Raw genomic sequence first — 27,433 nt, 5'->3', positions numbered from 1 at the left:
TATCAACATCCTCATATCGGCCTCAGACACAATATATTGGATGTATATTGGACTGTATATTACATGCATACTGTTTCTTTATAGCGAAGACATTTTCATATGGATATTCAAATAATCTTTGGAATGCATTACAAGGAGGAAGAGGAGCATGAGGAAAGGACAACCACATATCCTACAGCCTTCAGAATGAAAAGGGCAAAAGCCACATTAGCTTAGCTTTCCCAGAGCTGCAACAAAGAGCATGCAAGAAGGAGAGAACTGAAAAAATAAAAAAACAGTAGTCCTGACTGCCACAGGGAAAGGGAAGGAAAACGGGCTACTTGCTTATTAGGATTTGGTTATTTAACACTTGGAAACACTCAGACACTAAGGTGATGGGTGCCATCTTATAAGTGTAACACCATCATAAGAATGAATGAAGGTTAGATAGGATAAGTGAGTGCTGAGTGCACTAGCTATTCTGGAAACATATCCACGGTTGGGAACAGAACCCAGATTGCCAATAAATGCAGAGAGTGATTTGCGTCAAAGGTAAAAGTTACATTAGCTTGAGCTGTAATTTGTATATTTACTGTAGTCCCCAAATGTTATTTCAAATTAAGTTCAGAACCTGCCAACACAGCTTCTTCTTGGCTCACTCTCTTTCAGTATCATAGGGCACCAACAATATCAAATACATTCTACCCCATGCCATAGGTTTTATCCTCCTCCATTGGAATAGTGATGTGGATTGTGACCCTCAGAAACACAGCCTTGGAAACTTAATTCTGGATGTTGGAACAGCCTCTTGTTACCAGCTGTGGAATACCACATTAGGCCAGCTATGGCTGGCTCCTTCTCATGGTCCAGTTCGTAGAATCTGCCTGCCTGGTCCAGTGGCTATACAAGTATATGGCAGCTGGGAACTTGGGATAAGTGAGTCCAGCCTTGGACATCCCAGAGTAGGCTGTGCTTTCTACTTGTTTCATATTCAGTTGACCAGGAGCAAATATTTAAAGAAGGCAGAGCCTGAAGACTTCAGGACCTCCCAGCTCTTCCAAAAAACAAACGAACAGCCAGACATGTCCAAGGTGTCAAGACACAGCCCCTAAAATCCAGGGAAATGGTAAAGAAGGACCCACCCCAAAGAGGGTTTAGAAGGCTCTCCCTCCACTTTCACTAGAGTCTGCATGAAGGAATCAGTTGAAAGCCTAGGACTATAGGAGAACTCCAGTGAGTCCGCATATCAGGCCATGAAGTGCACTCAAGAATTAAACATTACAGAGCTGCTGCAAGGCAGGAAGTTAATTTGCACCTAATCTTTCTCCTCTCTAGATCCCATGCAGCTTCGCTGTCTCCTGAGCTTGCTTTGGATTGTCATGGGATCAGCATTCACAGCCTTCCAAGGCTCATGTTAAGAGGAAAGCCTTATATTTTCTTCTGTATGAGGCTGCTGGTCTTCAACTGACATGAGCGAATGAATGAATGAAAATGGATTATTTCCTAGAATAATTTATGGTAGCTAAGACCTCAAGCCCACACACACACACACACACAGTTTAAATGTAAGCACACAAGTAGTACCATTGACATCCATGCTCCAAGTTAAGCCTGCACCTAAGTATTTTACATGAAATAGCAACTGAAGGGCTTCAGTTGGCAAAGTGAAAGTGCACATAAGTTCTGGCTGTCAGTCATTAAATAAATAGCAATATTATAATTTAAAAATTATTTATTATGCAGATAGAGTTATTTGTCCATGTATGCTGATAAACTAAATCGGTGCCTTCTAATAAGAGCTCTATAGGTAAATTCTGATATCTGCACATATTACGGGGTGGCCAAATTTACTGACCCTCCGAGCCACATAGTACAATCTTCAGAAGTTTGAGACCTGGGACGTGCCTGCTCAGGCTTGGTGCTTCAGCCCTGCAATGGAGAAGGAGGGCTAGGGGCTTCTCCCATGTGGGGTTGGGGAGGGTGCAGGGGTGAAAGTAATAAATTCTTACCAGTACAGGGGCCAGCTCTGGCCCATGGAAGGGGCGGTGCCTCGGCAGAAGGGGTGATGCCTTGGCAGAAGGGGCGGGGCTTGGGGTCAGCCTTCCCCAGCCAGCCCATCCATGCTGCCTGGCCCCCGCTGCCTGGGACTCCAGCAGTGATTTAAAAGGGCCCGGGGCTCTGGCCCCAGGGCAGCTGCCCTTTGCCCCTCCCCATCAGAGGCCTGGCTTTAAAGTCGTTGCCCCTTTTTCCCCCCCAGAAGCAGCAGTGCTTTAATGTGGGCTGCGTACCGGCCAGTACCAGCTTCTTACCAGTATGTCGTATCGGCCCATACCGCCTCACTTTCACCCCTGGGCAAGGTGTGTCTCAGGGCATCAGCCCCAGCAGATGCCTCCCGAGACCTGAGACCCCTTCCCCTCTTGGGCAGAAGCCCCAAGCTCCCCTAAACAGTTTGGTATGTGAAGAATGGGCAGTGGGGAAGGCTCTGAGAACCACACTTTAACTGTAAAAGAGCCACATGCAGCTCATGAGCTGTGGTTTGGCCACCCGTGACATATTACTTTACCACATCTTGCATTCCCTGGGGAAAGGCAGGAAGTGACAGACTGTCAAGCACAAAACATGTCACTGGTGTATCTTTAAACATTCCCTTGAATACTGGTAAAAGACACACAGCAAAAGCCCTGTGTAAAAAGTGATAGCTTCTGTTTTCTGAAGGTTTATGATGATTAACTTTCTTACAAATTTGATTTATGTAATTTGCTAAAGGATTAATCACTTTACTTTCTAGCAGTTCCTTCCTGCTTATTTCCAAAGAAACAGTCAATTAGGACTGTAATTAATTCTCTCTCTCTCTCTCTCTCATGACAGAAAAATTTGGAAGGTTGTGACCTGCATGTATGTAGACAGCACTGACGGTTAATTTATAGCCCTCAGCCTTGTTCTTCTAATGCACAAAATTAATCCAAAACAAACCAAAACCACTATCTATGTTGCTAGGGTACATAAAAAAGTAATTCATAGACGAGAAACAATGCTTAAACTAGGCAGCAACACTACAGAAGCCTCTGCTGTTCTCCAATCTCAATGAGAAGGTTAAGGGGTGTTTTGATAACAGCCTGCAAGTACCTACATGTGTAACAGACTTGCTAATAGAGGGTTTGTCAATCTAGCAGACAAAGGTAAAACAAGAAGCTGAAGCTAGAAAAATTCAGACTAGAAATGAACTGCAAATTTTCACCAGTGAGAGTAATTACACATTAGAACAATTTACCAAGGGGTGTGGTGGATTCTCCATCACTGCAAATTTTTAAATCAAGATTGGATGTTTTTCTAGAAATTATGCTCTAAATCAACCACAGCTATTGGACATGAAGGGGAATCCTATGGCCTGCATTATGCAGAAAGTCAGCGTAGATAATGACAATGGTCCCTTCTGGTCTTAAAATATATGAATGTTCAGCAAATGTACTAAAATGTATGTTGCATTTCTACATATGTTTAGAGTTCTCTCTCATCAGCTCATTCCACTTGCATTATGACAGCTTTTAGATCTAAGTGAATACAAAGAAAGTATGAAGATTTCCCCATTATCAGCTCAGCACCAACCATTCAGAAAGTCCAGAGATCTGTTCCTCTAGGATGTTATATCCTAGAGGTGCTTTAGGTATTTTTTAGCAGATATGTTATGAAAAATTCATTCAAGTTAACTAAAAGTTATGCTGACTGGTCAAACCTGTGAGGGGGGGAGGAGGAAGGAGAGCAGAGAAGAAGAAAGAAGAGAGACTTGGATTCAGATTCCCATATTCAAACTCGCTGTTTTAGTTCTGCAACAAATCAAAACTGGAAAAAACTATTTCCTATTCAGATCATCAGAACAGTTGATTTCACTAAATTTCCACCATTCAAGATGAAGGATGTCATAAAGATCTGCTCTAGTCCAATTCAGCCTGAAAGCCAACTTTCAATCCTTAGCCTAAACCAAGTTTTAATTCTAGTTTGGATCTGTACATGACCTCTTCAGACCATCCCCCAGCTGAACTGATAATAAAAATCAACAAGATATTCAACACTTTTTTGTTGAATCTCAATGAGAAAGAAAAACCTGGTTAACAAAAAGGTTGGCATTATTACAAACAAGTTCCATAACACACAACCATTTACATGAAGGGATGTGTATTTAAAATTAGTTTAACATTCAGTCAAAATGTGGCAATATTAGAAAGGCAGTACTATTAAGTTACACACAAACCCCAAGTGATACATTCAAAATCTCCAATTGAATAGTGAAAAGTCATTTTAAAAATTGCTTTAAGACATTACACAATAAGGGTTAAATTCATCCTGGTCATTCTCTAAACCCCGTGTAACATGGGAATAGTGCAGTAAGGTGAATTATTCATACCAATTCATACTGTATTGCAGTATTTGATATATATTCAATTAAAAACCAAAATGTTGATTTCCAGTCAATTTATTGATAAATATTTAAAATAACCACTTTGGGGGAATAACTAAAGTTACCTTCCCACTGAATTTTTTTTTTTCAAATAACCAAACAGAGCTCCCACTGAAATTTGCCATTATTCTTTCCAGGAGGAGAACAGCCTTGCTTTTTTCCAATAACTTGAACAGAGTTTGTTCCAATGCCTGCTTTCCTGGACAACATTTTTGGAAAATATGGGAAATTGCTTCCTTGAACTAACCTCTTATGGGGAAAATACCACTAAATCCATGTTCTTTGATACTGGAATAACAAACCAACCAGCCACCTCCACCACTTAGTAATAAATCATTCTATTCTTTGTTAATCTTAAAAAACATTTACACTATTCAGCCTTACCAGGATTATCTCTTGATATGTGTATCAAAGAAATGATAGTTATAGGTGTATATAGACCTCATAGATATTGTCAAACCATCCATGTTAGCTGCCAATGAACAAATGAGCATCTAAAGTGTTAATTGCTACACAATGCAAAACTGAAATTTTCTATCATTTAAGAAAGAAAATTTTCATCTCCACTATAACCTGTATATCTTGGGGAAAATTATGGCATGAATAGGGCTAATCCTTTCCCAATAGCTTTTAAGTTTGATTTCTGAATTAAAGTTGCAGTGAATGTAAATGCAATGTTTGGCAGTTTTCCAGATTAGTGTAACTACTATGGCTTTTCATTGAAGAAAAAAATTTCCAGCAAAGCTCAGATGTTAAGACTTTTTTGTTGTTGTTTTAAGGATATACTTTGGGTTACAGTATCCTTCAATTGAGTTGTTTGCTTGGATTTTATCAAGAAAGTGCCAGGTTCAGCGATAAATGTTCTTGTAACAACCTGAAGATCTTGAAAATCAATCCATCCCAGGAAAAACTCACATGTAAGCGGCTGGGATCATACCAATGAGCTCCTGATTTTATTGGCACTTATTGCAATTAAGAAAGTCTATCTCCTGTCAGGAAAGCATTCAAATAAATTGTCCACCGCATTGATCACCGTTCCACACCACTAGATATTCATAGAATATTAGGGTTGGAAGGGACCTCAGGAGGTCATCTAGTCCAACCCCCTGCTCAAAGCAGGACCAATCCCCAATTTTTGCCCTGGATCCCTAAATGGCACCCTCAAGGATTGAACTCACAACCCTGATCTAACACACAATGCTTCAATAGCTAGGGAAATACAACATGGGCTAGAACTGCTGACAACTGCTTGAAAAACATACCTTCTGGGGGAATCTTGGTCTTTTGGATCATACAACAGTCTAGCTTTGCAACTTTAACAAACCTGGGAATTAAAGAGATTGCCAAGGAGCTGGAAATAAGACAAACATTGAGCCTCACAAAATCTGAGATTCCCACGGAAGTATCCAACATGGAAAGATTACAGTATGTTATTTCCTTCTGCAAAAGAAAGACTATTTAAAGATGGATTTAAAACTTATGAAAGAACAACAAATCTTATGACTGGTCTCGCTGTACATTGCAGTGTAATAAATCATTAGAGCAACCTTGTTCTCATATCTTGTTCCACACAGAACACAGACACAACTCAAAGAAATTATAAATATACCTTGCCCTACAATACATACAAGTATTGTGGAGGTCATGTAATCAATTTCTTAAGATGCAGACATAACATACGTATGGCTGTGTCAGCACCAAAGTGCCCATGAAACCCCATCATATGATGTTTTCAGTTCAACCCCACTTCCTACTTCCAGACTTTCCGACATTACCATTATCTGCATGTAGATCGGTTACTCACTCCTAAATTTTGATAGCAGGAGAACAGTAAGATCAATCATAATTTGTCACATTTGTTTAGGAACACATTTATGAATTTATATACTATATTTTGTACAAACAAAAACACATGGCACATTTAGTCATTTTTCACTGGCATCTGTCATTTTCCCAAAATCCCCTTAAATATTCTTGGCCAGATCCTCACCTAGTGTAAATTGTCACAGCTCCATTGACTTGAGCAAAGCTGACAATTTATAAAAACTGAAGACCCTTTTTAACCTTTGTTTAAATAAAGGTTTTCTCCATTTTTTTTATTTAGAACAAAGTACAGCAGATGCAAAACTAGATCACTAAAAATTTCTATAGACAAATGTAGAGGAAGTCTAAGTTACACTTCTCCAAAGAGTTTACAATCTAATTTGAAACACGAAGTTCACATAGAATAATGAACAGAAGATCATGAGGTTATACAAGATAGCTATTGCACAGCCTGATGATCTCAATACTGAAAAAAAAATAGTTAAGTGTGGTTTGGAATCTATTTATCTCAGGTACTTACATGGCCCCCATTACTGTAGTACCTGTCTCTCAGTCGTTAACATATTTATCCTCATGACATCCCAGTGAGGTGGGTAAGTGCTATCATCCTGATTTTTAGAGTGGAGAAGTGGCACATAGATAGACTAAGTGATTTGTCTAAGTTCACACAGGAAATCTGTAGTGGAGCAGGGAACTGAACCCAGGTCTCACAAGACACAGCCTAGTGCCTGTGCCACTGGACTATCTTTCCAAGATCCTTTTTGTGTCTTATAAAAAGTCTTTTAGAGAGGTTTAAGTATGAAATTGATGGCTAGCATTACTCAATACCAGTTATGTTATGTTTGAAGGACCAAGTGGTAAGCCACTGCAGCAGTAATAGGTCACCAAATGTGCACGTACACTAGAAAGTAACTTTTAGAATTTCAAGTATCAGCCTACTTTGGAGTGACTCTGTGGTCCAGTTCTTTAATTTGTTCAAATTTGGATGGTTTATTTCCTCATCCATACTAGGAAATACATCTGACCTCAGAAATTTCATTGGCTTCCTGTCCATTACAGGATGCTCTGTAATATCTAAACTCAAGATTTCCATCAATTTGTCATCCCCCTGTACTGACCTCATCTCTGCCTAGTCTGTAACCCATTCCCTATACTTTTTAATATCGCACTTTCTTGTCTCTTCTCCCATAATACCTTCACCATTTAAAACTCACCTACTGCTTGAAGCTCCCTGATTATATATAAATGCCATCCCTTCTTTCTAGCCTCCGACTTCCAAAACAACAAAAAAACAAACCACATGCTTAGCACTTAATACAGTACACAAGTTTGAAAAATTACAATTAACACACATTAAATGTATATTTTAGACATTTATGCAAGCGTCAGGGTTGAGACCACCAGAGCAATATTTGGAAGCACATGTATTGGTTAGATAGAGGGATTAGGAGTCCAGATCTATTCCCAGCTCACTCACTGCAATTCTCAACTCCTGACTAAGTAATGCAACCTTTCCGTGCCTTAGTTTATCCACAAATTCTTGTATAACACTTAGCTACTCCACAGGGGCGGCTTTTTTTAAAATGTGATATTTGTAAATAGCATGTTTTGTCTCAGGAGCTCAGAATTATTAAATGTCCAGAGAATCCACACATCGCCTTCACCTCAACCTCATGACAAAGAATTTCAGGGACAGAGTGAAAAAGGAAAGAAATCTTGGATTCCTAAAGTTGATGCATGTCAATGTTTTCTAAGCACCTCTATGGCCCTGACCCCCAAACCTATTGACATTAATAGAAATAAACCCATTGAATTCACTGGGCTTGGGGATCAGGTTCTTGGTGTCCATGACTTCCAAGTCTTTAACTAACTCTGGTAGTATTTATCCGCCAATACGGCTAATAGAGCAATGCATATGTTATAAAATGGCCACCACAAATATCAGAAGTTGTTATCCATATACAAACAACTGATATGACATTTTTGCAGGAGACAGCGAGATAGATTGCCGCACACTATGCACAATATTAATAATGGAAGTGATGGCAACCATCTTAGGACATACTGTACTAAACTGTCATAATGTCTAGCTTGAACAGCCAAGGCCACCTTTAAAAAGACAGAAGGAAGCTCTCTAAAATCTGTTAATATATCTCATCAACTTTCTACTCCTGGGAGGAGGATAGCTTTTGCTAACAACTTCTAAAGTCTGTAAGATGTGAACTCTGCCAAACAAGCTTCTATAAGAGCTCACAACTCTGACCCTTCACGGTAAAGGTATAGTGAAGGGAGCCTCAAAAAAGTTCGTACAGCCAATTAGCTTAGCTCTCCACCACAAACTTAAAAAGAAAAAAGGCTGAGAAAAAATGGTTCCCAGGTCTTCTGGGAGAAATAAACAAGTAGGAGAGCTGGCAGAGTTGATGAAAACAAAATTAACGTTCAGAAAGAGAAACCGCAGATTCTTTTGTGCACAGAGGCATCATCAGAGAGAGGAGCATGAGGGGAACGTGCTCCAGGCCTGTCCCTAATTACTTCTAATGGGCCTACACATCACATAAACCAGGAGGAAAAAAACAAAAAAATATATTAATGAATCTGACCCATCAGTTATTGCATGTGAACACCCACGCACTTAACACTTAAATAATCAAATACATTAATTTAGCACAATTTAACCTCTTATATTTAATAATACAGGACCAGAAACCATCAGTCTTGGCTCTGGCAAAACTCCCGAGTAACAAATGAATTCTACCTAATCAGGGCCTTCAGGATTTGGCGCACTGAACTTACCAGCAGTTTCCAAAGTTTAGTACAGGTTTTTAATGTGCTAATCATATTCATGTTTTACTAGTCAATAACATCTGACACCAATTCCTGTGGCATCAGAGATTTGGCAGTAAAATCAAGAGGTCTCCTAGCTGTAGATTTATCTGCCCACAAAGATGAAGAAAAATCCTAGAAGAAAGGACTTCCTTCTGTCTGGAACAACCAATACCCAGAGATTGTAATTCTAATTCACCTTAGTCAGATCACAGATAAATAGAGCCTTGCGCGGATATAAATCAGTATCCACGGCATCACAGGGCTCTCCCGGGAACTGCAGCAGCTAAAGGAGCAGATTATAGGGCCACCGCTCCGAGGATCCAGCGCCCCACACCAGCAGCTCCTCTGGTGCGGCTGTACCGCCCCCAGCCCTGCCCACTAGGGCAGGCACCAAGCTCCCCGGCAGCTGTCCCTGGTCATGCTTTTGCATTCAAGTGGCACACATGCCCCCAGACAGGAGACGCAGTCAGCTGCATGGAAGCAATGGGGGCGGGGCTAGAAGCGGTACAGCTGCGCCAGAGGAGCTGCCAGCTTGGGGCACTATCGGCCCCACGTTCAGCTCCTTTAGCTGCTGCAGTTCCCGGGAAAGCCCTGCAGTTCCACGGATATTGATTTATATCTGCACAGAGCTCTACAGAGAAGCAGGACTCATGAAATGTTCTCTCCTGAGAACATTAGAGAAATATACGGGGGCCTTATTTCCAACAGATAAAGGCCCTGCCAAGTCAGTAAGATCCAACGGATTGGGAGCTTGTAAAGCATTCTGCTACTATGGTGGTTCGAGTGGTATTAAAAACCTGGAAGGATTAGCCTGAGATGGAGCTTAAATGCGAACACATGCAAAGAACTTCTTGTTTACAAAGGTCTGAGCTTGAGGCACATTTACTTAGATAGGCAGCTGAATCCACAGCAAAATTCCACGTCTCCACAATATTTGTTCAGAGCTCACCCCAGGACAGGAACTTCACAAAGCATTGCTGGTGAACCTCAGATGTGGACAAGATCAACATGGCAGCTGCAAATCTTACATACCAGAATATTGGACTTTGCACAGGTGAAAATAATGCAAAACAGAGACTGGATATTGTTTGATTCACTGATGAATATTTAAAAGCAACCAATGTACGTCAATTATCTCCTGATATTCAATGGCACAAACTTAGAAAGCATCGATACCAAGACCCACCTAGGGATGATGATGACAAAATCTGATCTGAGTTTTTAATATGATATAACAGTGATACTCAGACCTCAGTGGTTCAGGAGCCAAATTAGCTATCAATATTACCCAAAGGAGCCACAGTTGTGTGAATTCATTGTTTCATTACTTATTTTATATATATATATATATATATGTGTGTGTGTGTGTGTGTGTGTGTGTGTGTGTGATTCCACCATTTTTGTTGCTTGTTTCTGAATTATGATATGCTGATAACATTGCAGGATTGAGGATGGAATCATACATAACACAGCAGTTTTCTCAGTGTGGTCTGATGCAGAGAGGAATTGCAGATTCACTTGTCTGTGATTCTTTTCCACATCGATCCCCAAAATTGCTTTGGCTTGTTTGATGTTATATCACAGTAATACTCAAACTGAGGCCCGCGAGCCACAAGTGGCTCTTTATTGTGTCTCCTGCGGCTCTTTGCAGCACGTATTAAAACTCTGTGTGATTTTAATTATTAACCAATCAGGATGTTTTTTACTTGTTGTTAACCAATTGTAGTTGAGAAAATAATAATATTTGGTCAGTCATTTTTCTGTGATATATATATATCACAGAAAAATGACTGACCAAATATTATTATTTTCTCAACTACAATTGGTTAACAACATAGTATATATCACAGAAAAATGACTGACCAAATATTATTATTTTCTCAACTACAATTGGTTAACAACGTAGTATATATCACAGAAAAATGACTGACCAAATATTATTATTTTCTCAACTACAATTGGTTAACAACATAGTAAAAAACATCCTGATTGGTTAATAATTAAAATCACACAGAGTTTTAATACGTGCTGCAAAGAGCCGCAGGAGACACATTAAAGAGCCACTTGTGGCTCGCGGGCCTCAGTTTGAGTATTACTGTGATATAACATCAAACAAGCCAAAGCAATTTTGGGGATCGATGTGGAAAAGAATCACAGACAAGTGAATCTGCAATTCCTCTCTGCATCAGACCACACTGAGAAAACTGCTGTGTTATGAATGATTCCATCCTCAATCCTGCAATGTTATCAGCATATCATAATTCAGAAACAAGCAACAAAAATGGTGGAATCACACACCAGCTACAGGTTTCAGAGTAGCAGCTGTGTTAGTCTGTATTCGCAAAAAAAAAAGGAGTACTTGTGGCACCTTGGACTAACAAATTTATTAGAGCATAAGCTTTCGTGAGCTACAGCTCACTTCATCAGATGCAGTAACCAACTACAAATGTTTGAAGGCTGTAAAACAACAAGAGAGAAGAATTGTTACAAATGGATATGCATCCAGCTGCAAAAGCATGGAAGAAAGCATAGGAAAATAGTTTTGTTTTTTGTTTTTTTTTGTTTGTTTTTTTTTTTAAACCTTCCTTCTGGTGCAGTTTATTAGACTGTGGAGCAGCAACTCAAGGGGAGGAAGAGAAGCCGTCATAGCTTGGAACATTGAGAAGCATACTGGCCAAAGCATTGGAAATGTACACTATGGAGCAATTTTTGCAATCAGATGGATCAAATGACCTAATAGGTCTTATCCATTACTAACTTTTATGCTTCTACAAATAATAATTCTAGGCTGTTACCCAATTAGATGAAAATCTAAAATATGTTATAGTTACTAATTTTTCATTCAAGACAAATGCAATCTTTTGTTATTGCAAAACTATTTGTAATGGATGAGCTACAGCAGCGCAAAGAAACAAGATAAAGTAGTCTTATGTCAGAGCTCTCTGAGTGCTTCAGTCTGAGCATTCAGCTCAACAGCATGAAGATGGTTATACTGGCTACAATAGGACTTCAAATGGCTCTGTCTACTAAAATTACTTTCAGGGAATATTATACATGACATCATCCAACTGTGACTACATTAAGTCAAGGCAATTACTGCTAATCAACTTAGACTATATCTATGTAGTTATTTTTAGAGGCTTTATTGAGGTTTATCCAGAGAGCATACTGTAGCACTCCCTTTGGCAAAGATAGCATGATGTTCAAGTATTTCCAAGTAGGAAGTAGCAAGATGTTCAAGTATTTCCTTATGCCTTTTAGTCTTTTCATTCATGCTTGGCTTTCCCAACCTGTTTTCCTCCTTCCTTCCACTTTCAAAGGTTGATTTCTTCTGCAGACAGCTACCTATCCACTCACAATGAAAATGTATTAAGTGAGTGATGGAATACCAGTCGCCAGATCCAATTGTCCTTCTGATATGAAGTTCCCCCTCTCTCTCTCCACTCATTCAATTCTTGAGTAATTTACTCATCAAATTATGATTGTATACAAACTAGCAATAACCATATTTTCAGGGTCTGCAGCTGTATGCAAGGTATACAGTATATTCACCAGTTACAGATATATATATTATATATACATATACACACACACACACGAGAGAGAGAGACAGAGACCTTCTGGACACCAAGTAGTGAAGCCAGACAAAAGTTTACAGATCCTACACTGCACAGGTGGGCCATAGTTGGCAAATCTCCTCCTGCTCTGGTCCCAGTGCCTGACTTGCAGTTGTAATCCCAATCAACATGTAGTGCAGGTGTAACCCGCACACTTTCTGGGTGTGGTGTTGTGTCCCCTCTAGTGGCACCGAGACCACTTAGAGAGAGAGAGATAAAATGAGTCTGTTCTACAGCCTTAGCTAACAGCCTGTGGTTAGGGTTGACCCTGAACACCACACAATTAATTTCAGCTTCTCCCAACCATGCTGTTCCAATTACATTAGGATTTCAAGATGGGATTTTCAAAGAGGCTTTAAGGAATTAGGTGCCCATCTTCTATTGAATTTCACTGATGGAATGGAAGATGGGCACCTAACTCCCTTAGGTGCATTTGACAATCCCAGCCTATATCTTTTAGCCTGAATGGGGCTTTTGCATGCAACATAGTTGACTTTCTTGCAGCTGCAGGCACATGAAACTAGAGATCCTGACCTTTGGACTTGTATCTAGAAACCAAATACACTGAGGATGTTTATCCAGACCATCTCAGAATCTCCCCCTGAAAGCTAGGTTGAGTATCCCACCAGTGCAGGCTTTTCTGAGAGATTTCCAATGCTTCAAGATTTTCAACCCACTCAAACCAAGGAAGAATTTTGCCAAAATATATCCAGATTTCAGTTTCTGCCTGCAGCTAGAATGCTCTGAGGCACACAACAATTTATTCAAAAAAGAGAGTTACCACCCAAAATCTGGTAGTTTTGGTTCATGTTCAGTTTCGATTCATGATGGAACTTGATTCATCCAGACCACTTCTCTCACCCCTAAACAATGCATATAGTGGTGTTAATAAGACGTTGTCAGCAATAACAACGCCACACAAAAACACATTAATAGTAGCAACACTTCTGTGTTATTTACTTTTGTGCTTATAACTGTTGTCACTACTGTGCTATGTATGTACTTCCATTAGTGTTTCACTAAAATGATATGAAAAAGGCTTTTGTTAGCTTTTCTGTAAGTTTTCTCTGGCATCTCTCTCTCCTTATTTTAAAAACATCTTCTGTTTAGCTATTCCACATGGGGCCTGATTTTCCTCTCACACCAGAGTAAGCCAGGAGTAACTTCATTGTTGAAAGTGGATTTAATCTAACGTAAGTGGAGAGGAGAATATGGACATTAAAGTAGAGAGAAGTTAAAACTCCCAATCTCTACCTTCCATAAATAACTCCTTAGACTAGCTTTTGTTATTTGAGCTGTACTTATTTAGGAATCTCTCTTGCTCTCTGTATACACATTTAACTCCCATTACTGTCAGTGGAAATTATGCCTGCACATCAGTAACAGACCAGAACCCAGCACATTTAAATCTCTAAAGTCTCTTGTTTAAGGGAAAGAGCCAATGAACTTATTTGGATTTTTTCCCCTTTAAACAAATATAATGAACAGATACAGGTCCTGGCTGATTGTCCAGAACAGGAGTAATACCCAAGAGAGAGCCCTAATCTAATGGAATTAAACAGCAGAAATACAAGTTTTGTTTCCAGTTCCCACTATAAATTGCACAGACGCACCTGATAAGAGACTTAGGGTATGACTATACTGCAATGTAAGCCCAAGATTAGTGGGACTCCAATCACCTGACCCATGTTAGGGAGCCCTGGGCTTGAGTGTCTACATTATATTTTAATCCTAGGTTACGAATTTTCTGACTCATGCTCAAACCTAGGGCTCTGGCATCCACACTGCAGTGTGCAGACCCAAGTCAAAGTAACCATATCCCAGAATCCCCAGCCCCCTGAAATGTGGCCGCTCTTGCCCTAGGACGGTAGTGCACTGTGGGAAAACTTTACTGACCTCCCTTGCACATTACCAGGACGCAGCTCTCTTTGCAAAATAATTGATCAGTTCGCTCTCCATTGCGAACCTATGAGGCTTTCTGATAGCATGCTTGCAGATCAATGATCAGAACAGAATGGGTTAACACTGACCTGAGATGCTGCCATTTGCCAAGGGAGGTGGGAGTGCTTCCGCTTTCAATAGAGTTGATTGCAGATTGTTGGGATAGAGAAGACTAAAGAAGTTGTCCCATGGAATTGTGGGATACTTCCAGATGACTCCTGTGACCTGAGTCAACCAGGGCTGTGACTACACTGCAACGCAATAGGGCTCAGACCCTGGGTCCTGGCTTGACTTGAGCTTGGACTCTCCAGCCTTGCAGGGTCCTGGGATCCTGGGTCCAATTGCACTGTAGACACAAGGATGGTTAGCCCTGAGGCCAGGCTCAAGCATGGGATTACACTGCAGTATAGATATACCATTAGAGGTTATAAAAAAGAAAAATCAACAACAACTAATGACGACATTTGCCACTAGATTAGATATTTGAACAGTCAAAAACCCACACCTACACTTGAAGCTGACAAATAAGTATTCCAACCATTTTTAAAATCAGCCACAAGAAGAGTACTCTACTTACATGCACTTTTTCCAGGTACAGAGCTTAACGTGCTTTACAGAATTGGCTATTTAGCCCATTGTACAGATGAAGAAACAGATGCAGAAAGGTGAAATGGCTTGGTTCAGGTCACACGTGGCAGAGTTGGGAATAGAAACCAGCTCTCCCAACTCTCAGTGCGATATCCTGTCTACTGGAGCATAATGTGTACAGCCTATTGACTAATCAGTTTAATGTGCCATCACAGTAACATGAATCCTATGACAACAAATGAGTCATTCACTTCCTTAGGGGGAAACACATGCAAGTGGATGTCTGAAGCACTGTCAGCCATTAAAAAGCTATCAATATGTGCACTATACTTGTAGTCTTGAATAATGGGATCAAACCTTATGTTATCTCCTTACAAGGCTCTTGATAATTTTTCTCTCAAGATATTTTCCAGTACATGGTTCTCACCTGCTTCAATACTTCTACAGCTGCCAGTTATAGCTAAATATGGGGCAAATACATTAGAGGCTGCTCAACTATCATTGCACCTCCTATAACCATTGTAGTGAACTTTTGTGGCAATCAAGTACTTTTCCATCCCTCTGTCAGGTACCCCAGGTCTTAAACCCTGGTCCACAGGACTCTTAGGAGCTAATAAGCTCAAATCTGCCATGGAGTGACCTGCTAACAGTTGCTAGGGCAGAAGCTGAACCCTGACAGAGGACTCCAGTCCTGGAACCTGATTGGCAGAATGCTGGATGCCCTGATTGTCAATAGCTTCTGTATAAACCCAGCACAGGAAGTTGTCCATGTAACTGGGCTCCACCCTGCTCTGGATTGGTGCTCCTGCTCCCGTGCCTTGACTTCCTGGCATACCAACCGGCTTAACTCCTGACTTGTGGTTTTGATCTCTAGCTCATCTCCTACCTCTGAGCTCTTGGTATCCTAATCTGACTGACTCCTGACCTCCACTTTGTTTCCTGGCTTTGACCCCCAGTAACCATACCTGGCCTGACTCTGGTTACTGATTCATGGTTCTGCTCTTAAGTTTGTCTTCTGCTTCTGATCTCCCAGTGTCCTGACCCAACTGACTCTTGACTCCCATCCTGTGACTTTGGACCCTGGCTCTGACTACTAGGTCTGGCTACCCACAATCTGGCCTGAACCCTCCTTGTGAGTATCACATCCATTGTTTACACCTTGGCACTGTTATATCCTCTCTAAACCAGATTTCACTGTTCTTTTTACACACTGAGTCTAAATGCAGATGCAGGTCATAGAAAGCACCAATGTCTCTTCCAGGCACATGCACAGATACCATATAAAGACAAACCTGTCATGGTTTCTGAAACTCTGTATTTAATCGCACAAGCCAAGTGAAATGAATTGAAGCTTTGCCATTGACTTTAATGAGGCAAGAATTCACCCAAAGTGATTTAGCTTCTGTGTCTTTAGAGCTATTACAATGGGAAAATTCATAGTGTTAAACAAACTTCAAGCTTGTTTGGAACGTTTGTTTGCAATTCTTGTTTGGAATGGCAGCCTAGTACTAGCAATCAGTAACAAGGGAGATCCAGACACTGCCTCTACAATATCCTTCTTTGATCCCCTCTGCTTCATATACACCTGCATGCACCAAGCTGATGAGCTATCTGTTTACCCACACCATTTTCCATGGTAACTTGGATATTTCTCCAACTATGAGTCTCAGGCCTTAAAACTGTTGTCTAAATATTCAGTCCATCCGTTTAACTCATATCTTGGTGATTTATTGATGAATATGAGTTGTTACTGTTTCAGATAGGAAATAAACTGCCACTCAAAAGACCACAGGAAATGACATGAGGCGGTATTAATGATCTGAACAATACAATAGATTTTTAAGTATGCAAAAATACTACATGGAAAAGCAAGTAAATTTTCTTTAAATAAATACGTAACCCTTCTGCCAGGTGCAGCCAGCAGCAACAAGAGCCGGGTTCAGTATCTAGGGGTTCCTTTTCAACAATACAACATAAAACCGACTTGAGTCCCCATCCAGTGACATGAGACAATTACACACCATCCCCTGGGTGCCTCCAAGAGGCAATACTTCCCCTCTCACAAGCAGAGTCTAAGTGTAGCAAAAACTTTTAATAAAAGGAGAGAATTAACTCAGCATTAATTTGGGAAAACACCATAACTAGGGTTCATAAACACAAACCATGAGCAAAATACCCCCCCCAAGTAAGTTGGGTAGTGTCCTTTTCCCCTCAGGGTCTTAAGTCCAGCAACCCAAAAGTCCCTTTAACATGTCCATCCCTTCTCTCAACCCCACTCACAGTTGCCGCCCTTGGCCAGTGCAGCCCCAGAGTTCAGTGGTTCATCCGTAGTCTTTACCTCCCACCGTGTGTGGAAGGCGGGGTTGAAGGTAAAGGAGGCACCTTACACACTGCACTCCTCGGGCACTCGCTTGCCACTCCTCTTCACCTGCCACCCTGCTAGCCACTTGCCATGCCTCTCTGCCAGCCACCCTGCTAGCTGCTTGCCATGCCTCTCCACCAGCTGCCCACTCACCAAGATATCTTCAGAGCCCCCCCCCACACACACACAACAAAGCTCTCAGTGATTTCAGCTGTTAGTGGGGGAGCCTCACTGCTGGTGCACACTGGGCAGTTTCTTGCAATAGAGACACTGCCCAAAAGTAGGTCTAATACTTAGACCTAGTTACTAGTGATTTCAGCTCTGCAGTACGTAACAAGACTCTCAATTGAGTCTAAATTAGCTCTTTTATTATACCACGGAGAGAGAAAGGGTCAAATGGTGTCTAGGGCCCTTAAACAGGATCCACATCACCAGATACAAGTACCTATCCCCACCCTCTCTCAACTCATTGGGCTGTGGAACCCATGTCCCTTGCCTAGCCAGTGCTGTTCAGTTGAGGTGAGTCCCTCAATTGGGGTATGCCAGGTACACTTCTGGCATACCCCAACTGAGGGACTCACACAGCTGTCCTCAGTTCACATATCAAGGATAACAACCCTTTATTACTCCTTCCCCAATCATAAGGAGACTGGGGATCCAATACCAGTCACAACTGAGCATTTGGGCAAGCAGTCCCATCATGCTGAGCACCTAGGCAGGGTGTTCATGCAAATGAGATCAGCTCCTGGAAGTCCTCTTCCACAGCTCACCACTAGATGTCAGAGGACAGCTCATGCAGACTCTGCTTACAAATAAAATTGTTTTATTAAATAGCTCTATGCTGAGCAAGTTGTTACTGCATTTTTTTACTTCTGGAATTTTGTGTAATTATAACAGATCCTTTCCTGAATCTTCCTAAAATACATGATGTATTTAATGTGAAATGTGAAAAAGGGTCTTTTGAAAAAAAGAACACGAGAATATTACCACAGGGTCCCATCCAAAATCCATTGAAGTCAATGGGACTCTTTGATAGGCTTTGGATCAGGCCCTAAATCCTGGCTACTGAATTACTATTTTATTTCCTGTATCACCCTAAGAACTGCTTGATTCCCAAGTAACATTTTTGCTTCATAAGGGCAAAAATAACACAAGGTAATTCAGTCAATAAGCTTATTTGTAATAATTACATTTGTCACAAAATTAATTGTGGTAAAGCCAAGTCTCTGTCCACCAACCTTTCCTACTTTCAATGTAAAACAAATGTCAGTTGGGAAAAGACAGCAAAAAAATAAATACAGCCTGACTGAATCATCATGTTGTTGGCTGTACTGTCTTCTCCCAATACCATACCTCTCTTGTGATAAGGTTTTCATCTCAGACTTGTCTATTTCATTAGCGTTTGCTAACCCATATTCAATAAATCTCTCTTGCATGTGGTAATAAAAAAGCAGAAATGCTTTAATTAAAAAGCTGCTCTATGCATTATTTGTACAGGGTTGGTGTTTTTTTTTTTTTGGTAATGTTTGTTTTATCTGCTTGATAGAGGTGGGCCAAGGAAGTAGCTAGTACATTAAAATGTGTACACACGCACACACACACGTTAACACATGAAGTATACCTGTAGTCTTACACAATGATCATTAACAGAGTTTTAGATATAAGGATCTAGCAGTTTGCAAATAAATCAGATGACCTGATGAAGAAAAAATGCCACAGGGTGCATTGTCCCCAGGAAATTAAAAACAGCCCAGAGTAGAATAGATGATGTATATCTATAGTTGTGAATAAGTATAATCACTGCCTAGCAGAAACAATCTTAGGGTTTTCTCTAGCACTCACTGTCGTATCTAAATGTTGCCTAAGTAAATTAGCTCTGCACAGCAAGAATCATACTAGACTTAATGGAAGAATCTGTTCTTCACATCTCACCAATTCTCGGAAGCCCTGATGGGTTTAGGTGCCGTTAACTTTACATTTTTTAAAAATCCTGTATGGAGAGAAAGATTTAAAAAGGGAGGGTTCTGCAGTTTGCTCTAAAAGCAGTTAGTCGTTGGCTGAGCCAAGTCTCCTCAGACAGATCATTTCACAGTTAAGCCTTCTTAACAAAGAACATTTTTATCCCAAATTCTCATGTGCTTCACCCTGATTTTTGCAGGACGTCCTAAAAAGGAGAAGTTATCTTTGGAAGTCAAGAGATACAATTGCTGATCTAGCTGGATCCTGTCTCACTGACAGTGTAGAAAAACAGAAGTAGAGCTGGTGAGCATGTTTTGTTTGAAAAAAGTGTCAGTGAAAAGTAGCCTTTTTCCCCCAAAACAAAAACTTTGTTGCAGGCATGTTTTTTGGTTTTTCAACAAAGCAGAATCACAAACCAACCTAGGATGATTCAGAATCTGGTGTGAATGTTACTGAACCTGAGAGAAGTGGATGGGAATGCCAGATGAATGGTTCTGATTCTGATCCATCTCTAAAAGAAAATCACCTCTGTGAAAGATTCAGGAATACAGATTTTACTATCTACTTCTATAGCTTGTTATTGTGTTAGATTTTCCTTGTTCTTGTCGGCAGCTGGTTTTCAGAAAAAAAGCAAACAAAGATGTTTACTCAAGGCTCAGTTCACCTGCTGTTCCACCTGGCCCTTCTGCCTCGGGAGCTGGGTCCAATCTCAGATCAGAGATTATTGTTCTGGCAGCAAGTGCACTTTCAATCATACACGCTTTGGGGTCTCTGTTGCTGGAAACAAGGAAACTAGTTCCAGGTAACGCCATACAGACCTTTCGTATCATCCTATCGGTTACTAACCCTGTGTCCTCATTTAGGCAAACAGTGCTCTTTGGATTAATCCCCTAAATCCTTAAGGCTTCTGAATGCCACGCTGGAACAATATGTGATTTGCTCCCTAGTAATGAGGGTCAGCACAGTTCAAGGGCACTTGCATCATCCTCTCTCAGACAGAATTTATTGAGGCAGAAGAAGGGCGAGAGAGCTTTGAGAGTTGGTTCTGAAATACTGAATCATGAGTTTCAATGGGGCTGATGGATTTCAGAGGCGGAGTGGAACAATCTGCTTTGAATTAGCCATTATCCTTTTTGCTCCCCCATGTTTCCTGTCATCACACAAGATGATGAGTTACCCTTTAACTCACTATAGAATAATCTCCACTGCCAGGGAAAGGGGAGTTAAAAAACCCTGAGCTATTTGCAAGGAGGATTTGAAAGCACAGGCTACCCCAGAGCTCAGTTTTCTGTAAAAATCAGAAGAATCATTAAAGTCAGAACAGTTCATTCATCTTGTATATTGAGCACAAGGATGATTGGAGGGAGTGCCACAGCTACTAAATTTGGGGAGATGAGACAATATGATGAGAAACTGATTTCGCTTTTTCATTTATAAAACATACAAAGTTTTGATGGCATTGATAGGTGTATATCAGAGACAGAATTAGTCAGCGATCACTAGTATTTCATGATTTGTATTGCGGTGCCACCTTCAGTGGCCAGGACATGGGCAGTCAGCCCAGTGGCCAGAGCAGGAGTTGGAACCCATGATCAGAACTGGTGTTAGAGACCAGATGCCAGAACCAGATTCCCTGCAGCAAGGCCAGGCAAGAGCAGGTATGGATCCAAAGCAGAAACAAAGCAAGAGCAGGACTGGAACAAGATGTGACACAGAGGCCCATTGCTGGCAGCTGGGAAAGGGTTCAGTGTTTTGTGACAGTGACTCCGAACAAGCCTGACAAACTCATTACACCTAGCACACTTCTTTCAGGACTGGCTCTAGGCACCAGCAAAGTAAGCACATGCTTGGGGTGGCACATTTCCAGGGGCGGCATTCTGGCCATCATTTTTTTTTTTCAGAAAAATCCACCAATGTATGAAAAAAAAATACATGAAGATCAAAAAAATCTCCAGTAGTGCGATAGGAACGTGATGTGAAAAATATCGAGTCACATAGTGACACGATCACTCATAATGTGAAAGTGGGTAAATGTGTAAACGTTAACGGTTATGATTAATTAAATCAAGGATCATGATTACTTGTGTGTACTGTGCCGCCCTATCAGTGCCATTCACGCCAATTTCCATGTCGCGTCGGTGCCATTGGTTATAGGGCTAGAATGCCAGGACAAAAACGAAAACTACTTTCCGGTGCTGCCTACCGGCAACAAAGAGAAAAACAGCAAAAAGAATTAGAAAAACTATTTCGTACTTCAAATAAGTATTTTTAAAAAGTTGACAATCAAGGAGAAAGCTCTAAGCGATGCATTGAAAATGATAATTCATCAACTGATGAAGACCAATCGAACCAAAGATTATCTTTATCAACTGATAAAGACGAACAACAATCCGACCAAAGATTATCTTCGCTAACTGATAAAGACGAACAATCACAATCCATCCAAAGATTTACTTCTTCAGCTGAAGAGTCCAGAAAAGAAGAACTGTTATCCAAATCTAAAACTGAAGAACAATTATGGGAAGGTGGAGAGACTGACATAGGATGAGATCCAAGTATCTGGCTGACAATAATTACTGATGCAATGCTAATGATTATTGTGAAAAAAGGTCCTTCAAAACTGGATCCTACATTTGAATATCCATTTAATGAGTCGAATTGTTCATTTATGCCATCCAGTATGAAGAAAAAAAATGAAAAATGGAGAACAAACTAATAGATCGTGGTTAATGTATTCACAGACCAAAGATGTAGTTTTTTGGTTTTGCTGCAAACTGTTCTGTAACTCGGACATTCTTCTGGCAACTGCAGGTTTTAATGACTGGCGAAATTTGCATCAGCATTTGAAAGATCAAAAAATTATTTGTGCTCGTTGACAAATTAGATTGCGCTGTCAAACAGATTGTTCTGGTACAACAATCGGTGCAGTAAAGCAACGTCTACTAAATTCAGAAATTCTACGTTGGCAAGCTGCGTTGGAACGTTTACTGGAAATCATTAATTTCCTAGCCAAACAGTGCCTCGCATTCCGTGGATCCTCAGATATTTTATATGAGAATAACAATGGAAATTTCTTGAAATTGGTTGAGAGTTAGTGGCAAAATTTGATAGTGTTATGTCTGAGCATGTACGAAGAGTGAAAGATGGAGAGATTCACACCCATTATTTGGGTAAAAATACACAAAATGAGATAATACAATTAGTTTCTAATGGTGTGCGTAATGAAATTTTATCGGATTTGAAACATGTCACATATTACTCAATTATACTTCTTTTAATTTATGAGAAACTGGGCTCACCAGAAGACACTAACATTTTTCATTACAGTGTATAGTTGAACCCAAATTGTTTGTAATTGTGATTTTGTTAAAATTAAATGAGTACACTAGTAGGAAATTGTTTTATTTCACTAACTACAAATTCTCCGTTTTCATTTTTTTTATTTTAAACAGTCAAAACAAAACAAAAACATTTCAAAGTGCAAACATGTGTAAAAGCCAAAAAGAGGGGTGGGGGTACCAAAATTTTTTTGCTTGGGGCTGCAAAAAATCTAGAGCTGGCCCTGGCTGCTTTCACTATATTTATCCATAAAGAATATCATTTAAGGTCTTAAATGAAAGCCAAGATCACACTGATCATTAATATCATTGTGAAATATATGTATAAGCACTAAGTAAAAAGTTATGTATGTAAGATGAAAATACGTTCCTAAATTCCTACTCAAGGCAGGGTTAACAAAAAGAGGTTTCTGCCAGACAAAGGATGGATATTTACCTCTCTGCTTCAGTAAACATGTAAATTAAGCATTGTAAGCCAACACAGTGGATGTTCTGTTTGCATATAAAGGCACCATGAAGTCAATATACCAGGGAATAAAACTGAGGGTGTCATCCTGATGCTATGTGTACACCGAAAACGCTGCAGCAAAACAACTGCAGTGCTGTAGCTGAGCTTTTTAGCTCTTCAGTGTAGACACTCGCTACAGCAACAGGGGGGATTATCTCATCACTCCAAGAGGCAGTAGTTAGGTGGATGGAAGAATTCTTCTGTCAACCGAGCACTGTCTACATTGGGGGCTAAGTCAGCTTAACTACATCTCTCATTTTTCACACACCCCCAGAGACATAGCTATGACAGTGTAGCTTTTCAGTGTAGATCAGCCCTGACTCTAGGGATAAAAAAATAAATAAATTTGGGGGGGATACAAGGAGAAGGTAAAAGGACACCTATTTATCTTTCATCAAGGAAGCAAAAGAATAGTGCTTTTGCATCAATTAAAGAGGTATCACTTCCATCTTGGTTGGAAATGCTGGAAGACTGCTTTAAACAAGCCTATTACATCTGGACTTGAGGAAACATGTTACAATTTTGTTGTATAGGTAACGTTTTTGTTTCCATTATCCTTACCATTTCAAACCTTAATCTTTGATGATAAACTTTTGATGGTTTTCACTATAAATACAGCTCAGTCCTGTTACGTTATACAAGAGCTGATTCACAGTTAAATCCAACAAGCCCCATGTCTACACTGTCCAGCACACCTGATATTTCTGTGAGTTGCCAGTGACAGGATATCTCAGGGGAACGCTTCAAAAGAGGCTTGGGGAACAGGGTGCATCTTTTGTTAACCTACAAAGCAAAGAAAAGACTAGTATTGCCTGGAGGTGATTGTTTGGGTGGCTAAGAAGCTGGTGATGTCAGGGAGCTGACACTTAGCTAAGCACAGGAAAGTCTCTCTTTTGTTGGAGATGGGGGAGGAGGTAACTAGGTGATTCCCATTTCTGGACACTCTGACAAGCGTCATGAAAGGCTGGGAACAAACAGGTGCAGAGGCTATCACAGCCATGGAAAAATGCTTAAAGCAGTCCCTGAACTGCTACAGGGCTTAAGAGCTGCTCTGCTGACTCTTCCAATCAATCAGATGGTGTAGGCAATCAGAGACCTACTACAGGGCAGCTGCATTCACTTGGTTGCCTAGAGACTGGCTGCTGCTGCTCCCTTGCAATGCCTATGGGCCCCAGTCACAGACTAGGAGCTGTGGTGCTAGGTGCTGTACAAACAGAACAGAAAGAGAATATAAGTAAACAAATGTACAGCTGTAAGGCAGACCTAACCTCTCTTTACCATTTGGAGGGAGACTCAATTTTGAATTAATTTTAAAGCCATTCAGAAGATTTTTTTTAATGAAGGATTTTTCATTTTCATTGAGATATTTAAGTCGTGTGGTGCGTTCCCCCCTCCTCCCCCCCCCTTTTTTTTTTTTTTTTTACAATGATGCAATAGGCAAGTATACTGCAGTCACTCTGCAACCTGGCTCTTACCAATCATAAGCAGGTTTGTTTGTGGGGGAGAGGAGAGAGTGGGTTAAGTATTTTGCTTTTCAGATTTCCCAGGCTTTGTATGATTTGTATTTTTAAAGATATATATTTCAGGTTCTTTTTTGGGGGGAGGTAAAAGAAAACTGAAATTTTGAATATAATGGAGAATTATTATTAAGCTGAAAAAGAGGTCAATCTAATAGCAGCAGTAAACCAACATTCATAATGCTTAGCAGCTTGGACAATGCTGGGGAAAGAAGATGTAAACAAACGTAAAAATGTATTGTCAAGTACAATTCCCAGTATCTTTGTTTTGGCTACAGAGGGCATGATCTAAAGCCTATTCAAGTCAATAGAATGACTCCCACTGACTTCTATGCGGGCATAATCCAAACCTGATTAAAGTACTGACTGATGGGTTTGCCATCATGCACTGAGAGAATTCATCATTAACAAGAGCTGCTGTACCAGGTGTCCTCTGCCAGCGTTGAAAGTGAAGGTTTTGGAAACTTACACACAGTGGTCTGTGTACTCTACATTTTGCCCCAAGGCCCCCAGGTTCCTGCTGTTCTGCAGCAGGCTGAATATGCTGCAGCAGAATTGGGTGAAATAATAATGGAGGTTTTATTTAATTAGACAGGAAAAACAATATGATCAGAAAAGGAGTACTTGTGGCACCTTAGAGACTAACAAATTTATTAGAGCATGCATCCGATGAAGTGAGCTGTAGCTCACGAAAGCTTATGCTCTAATAAATTTGTTAGTCTCTAAGGTGCCACAAGTACTCCTTTTCTTTTTGCGAATACAGACTAACACGGCTGCTACTCTGAAAAATATGATCAGAGTAGTCTTTGTGGTAGGATTTAATTTTTAATGTATTCACTTTATTTTAGGCTACCCCCCCCGCCCCCACAACTTTGCCAACAAGCTACAAACATATTGCCAATGCATAAAATTTACCGTGGAAATTCTGGAAGTTTTGATAGCTGGGTAGGGGAAATGTGGGGTTGTGTTACCTAGGAACCAACTGAGGCTTCTGGGACTAGAGAGTTGGATACATATCCTCTTCCCCTCACCTTTTGGGCAGGATTGGAAGTAACTGGCTTTTGGGAGGGAGGGAGAGAGAAAGGCTTGAATTTATTCCACATCCCAATAATCTTGGGCAGCAATCATCTGTCCATGCCTTCATTTTTCCACTGTATCCTTCATATTCTAATAGGTAGGTGCTATATCTGAATGGTGCTGCTAAAATGATCAGCAATGAAACAGCTGGCAATGACGACATGAAAATAATCTTTAGACTTAACAATTATGCCTCATTGAGATAAATGAGAGAGTCCATCTGATTCACAGCTGTACTTCAACTCAACACTGCTTTGATTTACATTGAGTTCCCATTTGGGAAGATTATTGTGACAGAAGAGATGGATGAAGCTGTTACAATACAGTTGCTTTTCAGCAAGTACAGCAGCAAATGTAATTTCATTTTAAAAGAGACCACTATTTTAAAAAGAAAAAAATTACACATCTACTATTGTTACAGGTTATCTAAAATCTGAAAGGAACTAGAGTTTTTGTTTATTTACCTTGGAACAGACTGTAACCTTCTTAAACACATTAGCAAACACTTAGTGAATTTGACTATGTGCTAAGGGCCAGATTTCCATGCATTTCCCCAGCATAGTCAGTGACTTTTCTCCTGTTTATGCAGGTCTGACAGCAAAAAGAGCTAGACACACAGACATGAAATTTAAGAATAAAAAATGTGATTGCAAACCCCCCAAACTGGTAAGGTGAACTCCAGTTGATTTAATATTGGAAACTAGTTTTTAACTCTCTTTTTTTCTACTGACTAGATTTCTAAGTCCATAGCTTTAAACAGCTGTTGTGGAAAGTGGTAGAACTGTGGGCTTTTGGTCAACCTAAATTGGGAGCCCATGTTTAAAAACTGGGTTGTGCATGCACTCTGCATACTAGATTTAAAAATCAATGGTGGCTTTATGTTCCACATTTTGTTTGTGTGCATGTGTGTATGTTTGCATGTGTATGTGTAAAACCCAGTGATAATTGGAAGCTGTTTAAGGATGGGTACATCTTTAGATGGGGAAAAAGGTATTCAACAGTGTTCCAAGTAAAGTATGCATGAATAGCCTTAGTTCCCATAATCTTTTTAAGCTAATTAAGACCCATGATAGCAACGCTTTTGTAAGGCTAGTGGTACCCATGAGCTATGCAACTGTTAAATTTTAAAAAGTGTCTTTCCAGACAACAGCATGTGCCTAAAAATCAGATATTCTGGCATGAAATGGCATAGGCATGTAATGAGAGTGTCTGCACTGAGAAGTCGACATATGACATTTAATCACACAGCACAGCCCATGTGCTTAAGCACTTTCACTTTCAATGGCAGTTCCACATGTTTGTGGGTTTCTGTTGTTCTGCTGTAGGAAAAGGTGATGCAACAGCAGCTCAGCTTTAAATCAAAATAAAGTAGGATTCCAATAAGTGCTCGGGAAGAAAAAACAAGAGCCTCTGTTTCTTTCTCAGTGGATTTATTAAATCT

The 27,433-nt window shown here is 40.3% G+C and overlaps 1 protein-coding gene across 14 annotated transcripts in view; it reads right to left on the bottom strand.

The window, feature by feature from the left end:
• RET (ret proto-oncogene) overlaps positions 1 to 27,433 on the bottom strand; it is a 154,536-nt gene that overhangs the window by 88,637 nt on the left and 38,466 nt on the right. For 2 of the 14 annotated variants that reach the window (XM_043518758.1, XM_043518761.1), the window contains exon 1: positions 1,989 to 2,412. The exons of 9 other annotated variants lie outside the window; for them this stretch is intronic. In XM_043518758.1, coding sequence (XP_043374693.1) covers positions 1,989 to 2,097 — 109 coding nt within the window. In that variant the 5' untranslated portion in view covers positions 2,098 to 2,412. Of the gene's footprint in view, positions 1 to 1,988; positions 2,491 to 27,433 lie in introns of those variants that run through there. 3 more of the 14 variants (XM_043518759.1, XM_043518766.1, XM_043518760.1) reach the window with 3 other exon arrangements.

Source organism: Dermochelys coriacea, chromosome 7 (genome assembly GCF_009764565.3).
Source record: "Dermochelys coriacea isolate rDerCor1 chromosome 7, rDerCor1.pri.v4, whole genome shotgun sequence".
Lineage (NCBI taxonomy): Eukaryota > Metazoa > Chordata > Testudines > Dermochelyidae > Dermochelys > Dermochelys coriacea.
This window is presented reverse-complemented; position numbering and strand designations above follow the sequence as displayed.